Below are 13,647 nucleotides of genomic sequence, written 5' to 3' on the forward strand. Positions count from 1 at the left end.
TGGATCTTTCATAAAGATTGAGAAGCACAATTATACGACAAGGTTCCCACCTCCATCAAAACCTCAGAACATCAGATGGGGGCTCTATTGGATGTTATATTAAAGCTGATCAAGAGATGATGGCAGATATGATTTTTTTATAGAATGATATCTCAGTACTTCATAAATAATCAAATTTTTTATTTTTAGATAAAATAAAAGACATGAGCTATTTGAATTATTCCTCAGTGAAAGAGTTTGTCCTCATTGGTCTTCCACACTCTGCAGTTATGAAAACTCCACTTTTCCTGTTATTTTCTTGTATATACTTGTGTACTCTTCTAGGGAATGTGCTCTTAATTACTGTTATAAAAGGTGATTCTCGCCTCCACAAACCTATGTACCTCTTTCTCCTTAATCTCTCTTTCTTAGACATCTGGTTGTCCACAGTCACATTGCCCAAAATGTTGTCAAACTTTGTACAAGAACAAACTATCATCTCTTTCCAAGGATGTGTTTGTCAGTTGTATTTCTTCCACTTTTTTGGAAGCACAGAGTGTTTTCTTTATACTGTCATGGCATATGATCGTTTTTTGGCCATTTGTCGGCCATTACATTATGCTAACTTCATGAACTTGAAGCTGTGCAAACAGTTTTTTGTTGGGATTTGGATCACTGGATGTCTTCACTCCATGATACATACTACATTAACTTTCCACCTCCCTTATTGTGGGCCCAATAGGATTGACTACTTTTTTTGTGATGTCATCCCTTTGCTAAAACTAGCATGTGCAGACACCACTCTGAACAGAGCAATAATAATAGCTAACATTGGAGCTGTTGCTTTAATTTGTTTCATCTTGATTTTAATATCATATGCCAATATAATAGGAACAGTCATGAAAATAAAAAGTTCTGAAGGCAGACGTAAAACGTTCTCCACATGCGCATCACACATGATTTCTGTGTTTTTCTTCTATGGACCTCCTGTCTTCATTTATTTGAGTCCCAGCTCTATGGACTATGTGATGGAAGAATCTATTGCTGTGTTCTATACCCTTGTAACCCCATTGTTAAATCCCATCATTTACTCTTTGAGAAATAATGAAGTAAAGACATCTCTAAAAAGAATAAAATGTGGTCACAAGCTAGATGAATAATTCTTGTTAACTTTCATTGCATCACCATTTAATTAATACTTTAGACTTTCCAAGTGTTCTGTAACCAAATAACCATAAAAATACTGCTTGATTTGCTATTGCGTAAATGAAAAGATATCACTAAAATATGCCATGGCATGCCATGTTTGTTAGTGATCTAACCTTTGGGATTCCCACTTATAAGCAATTTGGAGGGACAGATGACTTTTAGTAGTATTACTATATGCTAGAAATCCAGGAAGCACAGCACAAGTTCCTTTTAATTATGGTTGGGGGTCCTGGCAGTCAGACCTTCACTGAGTAGAATGTGATGGCATGTGTTGTATGCAATTGTTTAACAAAAAATAAGACCTACTCTAGCAAGATTTTACAGGATTTTTAGAGTATGCTTGAAATACAAGTCCTACTCCAAAAATAAGCCCTAATTATATTCAGAATCAGCACTAGACAGGAGGTGGGGTAATTGGGCATTTGTCCAGTGCTTCCACTCCCTTAGGGGCCCCCAGTATTTCTATTCCAAAGTTAAGACTGCATAAGGAATTTTGGTGGCATCACGTTCATGTGGTCATGATGTTACCAAAGATCCTTTAAATCCGGGAGTCATAGAGGAACTATAGAGGAGACAGGCTGGTAGGTACCGTATGTGCAGTGTGTGTATATACATGTGTGTAAATGTGCAGTGTGTGTATATACAGGTGAATGTGCAGTGAGTGTGATTGCAAACCGTATTTTGCGGATTATAAGATGCTCCAGATTATAAGACACACCCCAAATTTTCAGGAGAGAAATAGGAAAAAACCTTTCTTTTAATAAAATGGTAGTGCTTCTTATAATCCGTGCATCTTATTGCTAACCAGTGGTGGTGGCTGAGGTGAAGCAGGGTCCAAGTGTCACTGCTGAAGGAGGCAAGAGTGGAGCATTGCTGCAGGCCGCAGGCTGGTTTGAGTTGGTGTTTGGATGTGCGACGTGCCGCTGCGGGTGTTCGGTGATCTCCATCTGCGCATGCGCCGCCCCAGGCCACTCTTTTCCCAGAGTACACCGCATAGGAAACCATGGAACTGCAGGGGCTCTGGCATTTCACTAAATTTCAGCAGAGCCCCCGGAATCAGCACTGAACACCCGCAGCAGCAGCGGACATTCGCAGCACCGGACATCAGCAGCACCGAACACCCACAGCAGTGCGCCACACATCCTTATTGTGGGCCCAATAGGATTGACTACTTTTTTTGTGATGTCATCCCTTTGCTAAAACTAGCATGTGCAGGCACCACTCTGAACAGAGCAATAATAATAGCTAACATTGGAGCTGTTGCTTTAATTTGCTTCATCTTGATTTTAATATCATATGCCAATATAATAGGAACAGTCATGAAAATAAAAAATTCTGAAGGCAGACGTAAAACGTTCTCCACGTGCGCATCACACATGATTTCTGTGTTTTTCTTCTGTGGACCTCCTGTCTTCATTTATTTGAGTCCCAGCTCTATGGACTATGTTATGGAAGAATCTATTGCTGTGTTCTATACCCTTGTAACCCCAATGTTAAATCCCATCATTTACTCTTTGAGAAATAATGAAGTAAAGACATCTCTAAAAAGAATAAAATGTGGTCACAAGCTAGATGAATAATTCTTGTTAACTTTGATTGCATCACCATTTAATTAATACTTTAGACTTTCCAAGTGTTCTGTAACCAAATAACCATAAAAAATACTGCTTGATTTGCTATTGCGTAAATGAAAAGTTATCACTAAAATATGCCATGGCATGCCATGTTTGTTAGTGATCTAACCTTTGGTATTCCCACTTATAAGCAAATTGGAGGGACAGATGACTTTTAGTAGTATTACTATATGCTAGAAATCCAGGAAGCACGGTACAAGTTCCTTTTAATTATGGTTGGGGGTCCTGGCAGTCAGACCTTCACTGAGTAGAATGTGATGGCATGTGTTGTATGCAATTGTTTAACAAAAAATAAGACCTACTCTAGCAAGATTTTACAGGATTTTTAGAGTATGCTTGAAATACAAGTCCTACTCCAAAAATAAGCCCTAATTATATTCAGAATCAGCACTAGACAGGAGGTGGGGTAATTGGGCATTTGTCCAGGGCTTCCACTCCCTTAGGGGCCCCCAGTATTTCTATTCCAAAGTTAAGACTGCTTAAGGACTTTTGGTGGCATCACGTTCATGTGATCATGATGTTACCAAAGATCCTTTAAATCCGGGAGTCATAGAGGAACTAAAGAGGAGACAGGCTGGTAGGTACCGTATGTGCAGTGTGTGTATATACATGTGTGTAAATGTGCAGTGTGTGTATATACAGGTGAATGTGCAGTGAGTGTGATTGTAAACCGTATTTTGCGGATTATAAGATGCTCCAGATTATAAGACGCACCCCAAATTTTCAGGAGAGAAATAGGAAAAAATCTTTCTTTTAATAAAATGGTAGTGCTTCTTATAATCCGTGCATCTTATTGCTAACCAGTGGTGGTGGCTGAGGTGAAGCAGGGTCCAAGTGCTGAAGGAGGCAAGAGTGGAGCATTGCTGCAGGCCGCAGGCTGGTATGAGTTGGTGTTTGGATGTGCGGTGTGCCGCTGCGGGTGTTCGGTGATCTCCATCTGCGCATGCGACGCCCCAGGCCACTCTTTTCCCAGAGTCCACCGCATAGGAAACCATGGAACTGCAGAGACTCTGGCATTTTACTAAATTTCAACAGAGCCCCTGGAATCAGCACTGGACACCCGCAGCAGCAGCGGACATTCGCAGCACCGGACATCAGCAGCACCGAACACCCACAGCAGTGCGCCACACATCCGAACAGCCCCTCATCCCAGCCTGCGGCCTGCAGCAACGCTCTACTCTTTGCTCCTGCAGCCGCGACCCTGGGACTATGCTCCACCGCGTCCGGTAAGGTATGTCCACATTATAAGACGCACCCCCATTTCCCCAAAAATTTTGGGGAAAAAAGTGTATCTTGTAATCCGAAAAATATGGTACATTATTATATTTGAACAAATGTTGATTTTTTTTCAAGAATTAATGTGAATTTTTGCTCATGTAGAAAAAATAAGGCATCTCCCGAAATAAGGCCTATCCCATCTTTCATAATATAAGACCTCTTGGGATTAAAATTCTTGGACTTAAGTGCGCTGCCAGACAAATTATCACATCCAAGATATATGTCATCCCCTGAGGAAGAAGTATTATGGACTTCGAAACGCGTTGGGAATTAAAAGGCTAATTCATCTACCTGACTTGGATGTGATAATTTGTCTGGCAGCGCACTTAAGTCCAAGTATTTTAATCCAAAGAGTTTTACATGGCGGTCACTGTGTGTGGACCGTTGGACGTGCAGCAGGCTGACATACTGATTTTATATGCTTAACTCTCTCCTGGAAAGGGTGAGTATATTTCTTTAATATTCTGCATAAGTTACTCGGATAAGACCCTATTGCACTCTTGTTTTACCTATAGTTTGAACAATATTATAATATAAGACCTCTTATTTTTGGGAAAACTCAGTGCTAGAGAAATTCTATAACTTGTCATAGTGGGAAAATTATTTTAAGAATCAGTTATCTTAGAAAACTTTTAGGGATTTCCTGCATTTATATACACTGCTCAAAAAAATAAAGGGAACACTAAAATACCACTTCCTAGATATCTCTGAATTAAATATTCCAGTTGTAAATTTTTATTCATTGCATAGTGGAATGTGTTCAGAGCAACAAAACATAGCAAATATCAATGTAAGTCAAAATGAATATCCCATGGAGGTCTGGATCTGGAATGATACTCAAAATCAAAGTGAAAAATCAAATTACAGGCTGATTCAACTTCAGTGGAAATGCCTCATAATAAGGAAAAGATGCTCAGTATTGTGTGTGGCCTCCACATGCCTATATGACCTCCCTACAATGCCTGGGCATGCTCCTGATAAGGCGGCGGATGGTCTCCTGAGGGATCTCCTCCCAGACCTAGACTAAAGCAACTCCAGGACAGTCTGTGGTGCAACGTGATGTTGGTTGATGGAGCGAGACATGATGTCCCAGATGTGCTCAATCGGATTCAGGTCTGGAGAATGGGCGGGCCAGTCCATGGCTGCAATGCCTTCATCTTGCAGGAACTGCTGACACACTCCAGCCACTTGAGGTCTGGCATCCTCTTGCATTACAAGGAACCCAGGGCCAACCGCACCAGCATTTGGTCTCACAAGTGGTCTGAGGATCTCATCTCGGTACCTAATGGCAGTCAGGCTACCTCTGGCGAGCACATGGAGGGCTGTGCGACCCTCCAAAGAAATGCAACCCCACATCATTACTGACCCACTGCCAAACCGGTCATGCTGAAGGATGTTGCAGGCAGCAGATGGCTCTCCATGTCATCTCCAGACTCTGTCATGTCTGTCACATGTGCTCAGTATGAACCTGCTTTCATCTGTGAAGAGCACAGGCGTCAGTGGAGAATTTGCCAATCCTGGTGTTTTGTGGCAAATGAAAAGCGTCCGGCACGGTGTTGGGTTGTGGGTACAATCCCCATCTGTGGACGTCGGACACTCAAACCATCCTCATGGAGTCGGTTTCTAACAGTTTGTGGAGACAAATGCACATTTGTGGACTGCTGGAGGTAATTTTGCAGTGCTCTGGCAGTGCTCCTCCTGTTCCTCCTTGCACAAAGGCAGAGGTAGTGGTTCTGCTGCTGGGTTGTTGCCCTCGTACTGTGAAGGGTTAAAACTAAAATCAGAGCTGAAGTTTCACTTCTCCATTTCTCTGAAGGTTTCGTTTCTTCATTTTTGTTGCTGTAAGATAAATTTTTGTAATTGGCATGGGCTGTCATGAAACCAGACTGTTCTCATCAGGAGCAAAGATAAGGGGCTTGGGGGGGTGTATTGCTCTGAATATGCCATTATACTACTTTCTACGCTATCTAGGTATGGACATATATGCAGTTCCGGTTTCCTTGCAATATTCTTGGCTTATAAAGTGAAATGATGTTATTGGTAGTTGAGAACTTTGCATAATTAAGCAAAATATTATAAGAGAAGTGATTACAATAAACGGGTTACCGATCTCTTTGGATCGTCCCATACAGAGTCACGTCTCCGTTTGGATATTTGAGTTGCTAGCAACACTCTGTGGAATAATTTGGACATCACTGGCTCAACCGTGAAGGGTTAATTTAACTCTCTCCCTATCAGCTGGTGCCCAATATGGTGCCCCCGAACAGGGACGCCTCTGCCCCCGGAGGACAACAAGACAAAGGACCCTCAGAGCGGACACAGATGCTGGAAAATTGGGACTGATCATCCCCCACGACAACCATGGTAAGTTGGCAGTTATATTGTTCAGACTGACCATTTTGGTGTGGTTTACCTGTGCTTGTTGCTGCAAAGAGGATCTGAGGTTTGTCCCCATGGTGGGGTGATTCTTGAGTGGGATCATATAGAGGTGTAGTCCCGTTGGGGGCCCAGTGCTCAAACCGTACCTCATAAGGGACGGACACCCCGGATTGACCAGTGATTGTGATTCTCTTTATAGTCAAAATATCCTGAAATCCTGAATTCACTGTTAGTAATCAGGCGTGGTGAGTGATCGAAGACTGGGTAGGATACGTAACTCAGGTATATATAGATAGATATATATAACCAGAGGTGTCCGGAGGGATAGTCTGAGACGCCCTCATCCTTTCACTGAGTACAGCGAATTTTGGGCAATGCCAGAGGGGGATTATTGACCCTGTGGAACAAACTGTACGGCTGCTCCAGTATTGTACACAATTGAAGTAAGGGTATTTAGCTCTAAAGGAGAGAATTATGTTTCTGTGGAAGAAAAAGGAAAGTTTGGAATTGTGTGAAGGATCAGATACTGTTAGTCTTATGATTCAAAGACGAGGAAAGAAATCTGTCAGGAATGCAGGAAAAATATTTTCGATTTTGGGATTTCCTAAGGGCGGGAGGCTACAGCCTACGCTATGGGATGAAGGAGTTAAAAAAATAAAGGGAGGTTGACTGATGATGGATTACTTAAAGGTGCTGAGGAATTCCGTGGCTTGGCACATGAATTGTACAATGAAGGTTATGTGGAAATTGAACAGCAAGTGAATTCTGATTGTTTTCATTGCTATGTGGAAAAAGGAAAATTGTCTAACACTGTGAAAAAGACTGAAAGTGTTGTGGTACAGGAAAGAATTGAGAATGTGATTAAAGAAGACACTGAGATCGAGGCTAATGTGTCGGGCAGGAAATTAGTTAAGAATGATTTGAAGCAAGAAGTTTCCCTGCTAGATGATAAGGTCCCTCCCCAGGAAATCAAGCCTCTCCTCCTGACTGTAAGCTCTGTGCCCCTTAACCCTAAGGCACCGATGTATCTTGGACTACCGAAACTCAGTATGCCCCCACCCTATGATCCTGCCGGGTGGATCTGTGCTGTATGCGGAGTTACTAATCCTCAGTGGAGAGAGGTCTGTTATAATTGTGGCACAAGAAGACCCGGTGCAGCAGCCCCCACCTTTCCTCTGTTGAATGCTGGCGGTACTTATTATCATCCGCAGCCAGCCCCAGTCCCCATTATGCCTAATATTGCTAGTGGTTATGAATATCCACCCCCTATTACTTTAGTTACCAGGTCAGAGACAGGATGCTCAGAGGAGATAGAAGATTTCCAGGAAATGTATTCCAATGTTATTCCTGGACCCCACTGTTATGATGTGCTCTTTAGGATAGGGACAGGGGATCTCACGAAGCAGCATGTTGGGGCCATAGTAAATGCCGCGAATAATCAAATCCGCCATGCTGGAGGACTGGCCGCAAAAATTTCACAGAAAAGCGGACCCATGATACAGGAAGAATCTGATTCATATATACAAATGTATGGTCAGGTAGAAACAGGACAGGTTGCAGCAACCAGAGCAGGACAGCTGCCATGTCAATATGTAATACATGCAGTGGGACCACGATATGACCCTATCAATATTCCTAGGTCCCAACAATTGCTTACTGAGGCCGTCCAGAACGCAATCCTGTATGCCTCCTCTGTCCCCCCTGGTACGATGCCTCAACTTACAGTGGCCATACCATTAATCTCTGCTGGTATTTTTCAATATCCCAGGAAGGATGCCGCCATGGTCATAGTATCAGCAATAGAGCGATGTATACAGGAAAACCCCATAAAATTGGAAGAGGTCCGATTTGTCCTCGACAGCCGCCTAACGGCCCATCAGGCAATACAATCTCTAACTGTAACAGAGCCTCCTGCCTCGCTCCCACAGCAGATGCCTCTTGTGCCCATACTACCGCCACCTCCTCTCCCCGAGTTGTCAGTAATATCCGAATTTGAAGAAGATAATGTGGAAAGCACTCCTGACAGGCCAAAGTATACTGCCTTCACCCCATCACAAATAGACACTGTTTGCAATTAATTACCCGATCTAGAGACTTCCCCCATGGCTTTTTACAGGCAAATGGCATCAAATCGAGACATTTATTCCACTCCCCGAAGAGATCTATTACACATACTTCGAGTAAAAGCTGGGGAGGGGTATTTTCCAATTATGGAGGGTGGCATAATGTATAATGTGGATCTGGATAGGGGAACTTATGAGAGTGGTGTTGATTTCTGCAATGCTTTAAAAGTTTGGGCACAAGATAGATTGGCGGACCAAGCTACCTCTCTCACAGATGTCACGCAGGACAAGGGGGAGACTGCCGAGAAGTTCTATGGGCGTCTTATGGTAGTATTTAGAGATCTGGGATTCTCACTGTATAATATAGCCCATACACATCTTTTTGTGGCAGCTTTGCTGTCCAACCTTAAACCCGAATTGCAAGAGGCGATAATCTCAGCTAGACCTGATGTTGAGAATTCCACCCCGGATGATGCATTGAAAGTAATAAAAAGTTTTCAGAAGAATTTAACCCGCTCTGCAGCAGTGGGGAAACAGAAAAATAAATCAACAGCGGCAGCTGTGACAGACCCTGCTCCAACAGCAGCAGCCCCCACCATTGCGCCCAGCGCGGCTGCAAGTACGCAGCTGGTTCCTTATTACTGGAGCACACAGCAAACTCTGGCCCCCCCTCAGACTTCAGCTCCTTACTCCAGTATCTCTCCTAATTGTATGAATAGGAGCCTTCCTCCCCAGCTCTGCTGTGCTAATTCTCGTTGGCAATGCTGGCGCTGCGGGCGACTTCGCCACTTTCAGAGAGACTTTCACACTCCCGCTGATAGATGCTACCCTCAAGTTCCCTTTTCCAATTGTAATCTAAATACTGGGAACCCCAGAGGATACCCCGGTTACGGACAGCCCCAAAATCCTGATAATTGTCCATACTGAAGGGGTGGCCAACCAGGGTCTGCCATCACAATGTCCTCCACCAAACCTGGGGTATGCTCATCCGCCACGCTCCCTGTAGGGGACACCCTTGCTAAGTTCATGGTAGACACTGGGGCGGCCAATTCTATAATCAAATCATCAGATGTACCTACGGATATCCCTATTCAATTCTCAGATGAAGAGCTTGTTTTAATTGGAGTAGATGGCAGACCCAATAAAAATAATCTTACAAAACCCATCCCTGTGGGGCCTTTCCCCGAGGCTACTGCTCAATTCGTAATCTCTCCCACATGTCCAGTAAATTTACTGGGGGCAGATTTATTATCACAGTTCTGCTCCAGAATACAATTCCAAGATGATGGTCGGATGGTTCTTACGTTACATAACCCCTATGCAGATGAAGACAGTGAGGAAATCTGTATTTTGCATGCCCTTCCCACAGTTATGATGGCCCTGATAGGCCCAGATCCACCCCCAATATTGCCTGAGGATCAACGACTCACCCCATACCTCTCAGAGATACCATCTAAACTTTGGTCAAAAGGGCCAAATGATATAGGGAAAATGCCTGTAGAACCAGTAAAAGTGTTTCTCAAATCTGGTGCCCCTTTTCCCAAAGTCCATCAATATCCTTTGAAACATGATCAGGAGCGGGGCCTTCAGGAACAAATACAAACGTTACTTGATAACGGTGCTCTGGTACTCTGTGTTTCTCCATGTAATACGCCCTTGTTTCCCGTTAAGAAAAAGACCCCACCTAGCCAGCCCCCTGTGTACCGGCTGGTACAAGATCTACGGGCAGTTAATGCAGCTACTATTCTGGAAACTCCAGTGGTACCTAATCCACATACTCTTTTGTCCCAAATACCCCAGGACGCTGCTTGGTTTACAGTTATTGATCTTACCAATGCCTTCTTTAGCATTCCGTTACACCCAGATTGCCAGTTTCTGTTTGCATTCACTTTTCAGGGACGACAGTTAACATGGACAGTTATGCCACAAGGGGCCCAAAACAGTCCCAACCAGTTTGCAAAAAACATGAGCGAGTGTCTCTTGATCTGGCAGTTAGATCACCCCCAGGTTACGCTGCTTCAGTATGTGGATGATCTTTTGTTGTGTGCATGAACGGAGCAGGAAGCCATTGTTGCCACTGTCAGCCTCCTCAAGCATCTGGCAGCACTGAACTGTCGGGTTTCGGCCTCGAAACTTCAGTTCTGCCTTGGTCAAGTGATATTCTTGGGTCATTGTCTCCTTCAGGGTGTTAGACACCTCACAGAAGAAAGAAAAATAGCTGTCAGCTCCCTTCCTTTCCCAAAAGATGAAACTGAACTCCAGTGTTTTCTTTGACTGTGCACTTATTGTCGTCAGTGGATACCGGATGCATCCCGCATAATGCAACCCCTTTACAACGCCTTGAAAGACGGCATAATGAGCTACAAGGAAAGATCACCGGTTTGCATGGAAAGCCTTCATCATGCCTTCTCTGAGTTGAAGCGGCTTATTGCTTCCGCCCCTGCCTTGGGCATCCCGGACTATACTCGACCGTTCCATTTGTATGTGTCTGAGAATGAAGGACACGCAGCAGGGGTATTTACACAGTCACATGGCAACAGGCAACGACCAGTGGGCTATTATTCGGCCCGCCTCGACCCAGTGGCCCGAGCATCACCGAGTTGCATGAGGGCAGTTCACGCCACTCACTGGTTGCTTGACAAGACTGCAGACATTATTCTTGGACATAAAACGCACATTTTTGCCCCGCATGATATTGCAGCAATACTGAGCCTTAAGCAACCAAGACATTTGACTGTGCAACGACACTTACGGCTGCAGTGTTCACTCTTTTTGCCTGATTATGTCAAGTTGCATCGCTGTACAACAATCAACCCTGCTACTTTACTGCCGGTCCCAAGAAAGATGGCAGTGATGAGGATTTTCTCCAACATGATTGTTCCCAACTTTTGACTGAAGAAACAGCTAGTCCACCAAATGTCAGTGAGAATCCACTCCCAAATCCTGATCTGGTGTTATACACGGATGGTTCAAGATATTCTGACAAGTTTAGTAGATTCCACACGGGATATGCTGTTACCACAGAGGACACTGTAGTGCACGCATCTGCGCTCCCGTCCTCACAGTCAGCACAAGAAGCAGAACTCCAGGCTCTGTCTACTTCATGTACTTTGGCCAAGAGCAGATGGGCTAATATATACACGGACTCAGGGTGTACATTTGGTATTGCTCACGATTTTGGGGCTCTATGGGCCAATCGAGGGTTTATTACTACTGCCGGAACCCCAGTAAAAAATGCTGAATCTGTTAAAACCCTCATGGACTCGATCAAATTACCTACTCAGGTGGCTATTATCAAAGTTAAGGTGCACGGTCCTAGGAACAGTCCACAGACTGTTGGCAATGCATTTGCGGATATGCAAGCAAAAGCCGCTGCTCTTTAACCCGTTGAACCAACCATACCGACTATGGTGACCACACGCTCTCAGCGTAAACAGTTACAAGAAGCACTGACCCTACAAGAACCTGAAGATCTACAACAGACTGAAGTTTTCTGTCAGACCCCGCGAGACCGCTTAATGACAATGCAGAGAATGTCTCCAAAGGAAGAGGTGAAGCAATGGAAGACTGATGGGGCGCGAATGGATAATGGTCTCTAGAAAAAGGACCAACTTGTGTGTCTCCCTAAGCGGATGTACCCTGCTATTGCCACATGGGCACATGGACCTACACATCGAGGAAAGAATCAGGCCCTCACACTGGTGCAAAAATTCTACTAGGCCCCGGGAATTTCCACAGTTTTGTCAGCACTCAATCGTGCCTGTAATATCTGTCAGACTTGTAATCCCGGTCAACTTCAACGTGTGCCCCCGAAGCATCTTGCTAAGCCCGACTATCCTTTCCAAAGGCTCCAGGTGGACCATATCACGTTGCCTAAGTCTGGAAGGTACGAATACTGTTTGGTTGTTGTTGACATGTTCTCCAGTTGGCCGGAAGCATTCCCCGTTACCAACATGACTGCAAAAACTACAGCGAAGAAACTGGTGATGGAAGTTATATGCAGATATGGGGTTCCAGAAGTTGTTGAAAGTGACCAAGGCCCGGCCTTTTCTTCTCATGTGTACCAAGAAGTTCTGACAATGCTTGGATCCACTGTAGCCCTACATACTCCGTACCACCCACAATCCAGTGGGAAAGTTGAAAGGTTGAATGGCACACTGAAGGGACAACTGACCAAAATGATGCAGGAGACTACGGCTCCATGGCCAGAGCTCCTACCCATTGTACTATGCCACATTCCTACTACCTCTATTGCAAAACATGGCCTGTCCCCATATGAGATATTGTTTGGTACTAGGCCCCCAGTTGCAAATTTCCAGCCCCAGAAGTTATCAGAAGAGACTGACCATGCTGTTCAACATGTTATTCAGCTTAGTAAAAATCTTGCTAACACCCATGCTCTAGTTTCTTCTTCTCTTCCAGATTCAGCAGAAACCGACACCTGTCATAACCTGAAGCCTGGTGATTTGGTAGTCGTGAAAAGGCATGTCAGGAAGCACGGACTAGAGCCCTTGTATGACGGTCCCTATCAAGTCCTCCTCATCACCCCTACATCAGTGAAACTAGAAGGAAGACCGACTTGAATCCATGCATTGCACTGCAAGCTGGTCAAACAAGCCAATAGCAAATAAGGGGGCATAATGTTTTGGTCTTTCGCATTTTCCATATTATTATTGGTAACTGCATGGGACAGCCTAAATTCCCCAACTTCCTTGAATAATAAGTTTATACAACATCATAAAAAATTACTGAGAGATTTGTTGGATAATTCCCAGTCTCTGGCAGACTGTTGGATCTGCACGTATTCACCAGTGTCAGCCACAATCATCCCCTTTTTGGCTATCCCTGTTCCACCTGAGGAGTTATTTGCTTGGACTAACTGTTCTGACACACTCGCTAATAATGCCACAGATAATGTTAAGTTATGGAATTTGACTGTTGGTAAACCTATTGTGGGATGGGTAGGATATCCCTGGTGGCAACGTAACCTTTCAGGAAGCAGTACACAACTCCAATATTTGGCCTACAAAGGAGGGGCTTGGGTCTCTAAGAATAAGACTAGTCTAACCAATCTAGGGCAAGTTCCAACGTATGGTCTACAAGTC

The 13,647-nt window shown here is 44.2% G+C and overlaps 1 protein-coding gene across 1 annotated transcript; it reads left to right on the forward strand.

Annotated features, from left to right (window-relative positions):
* The first annotated feature begins 203 nt into the window (after positions 1-203).
* Positions 204-1,139, forward strand: LOC141089210 (olfactory receptor 10G7-like). The gene has a single exon (XM_073575535.1). The coding sequence runs from the start codon at positions 204-206 to the stop codon at positions 1,137-1,139; it is 936 nt and encodes a 311-aa protein (XP_073431636.1).
* Positions 1,140-13,647: the final 12,508 nt, after the last annotated feature.

Source organism: Dendrobates tinctorius, unplaced genomic scaffold (genome assembly GCF_039654945.1).
Source record: "Dendrobates tinctorius isolate UK_male_01 unplaced genomic scaffold, ASM3965494v1 ptg000044l, whole genome shotgun sequence".
In the NCBI taxonomy this organism is placed as follows: domain Eukaryota; kingdom Metazoa; phylum Chordata; class Amphibia; order Anura; family Dendrobatidae; genus Dendrobates; species Dendrobates tinctorius.

Bases quoted from the DNA above. Each gene is read 5' to 3' on its own strand.
- LOC141089210 (XM_073575535.1), top strand. From the start codon at position 204: ATGAGCTATTTGAATTATTCCTCAGTGAAAGAGTTTGTCCTCATTGGT.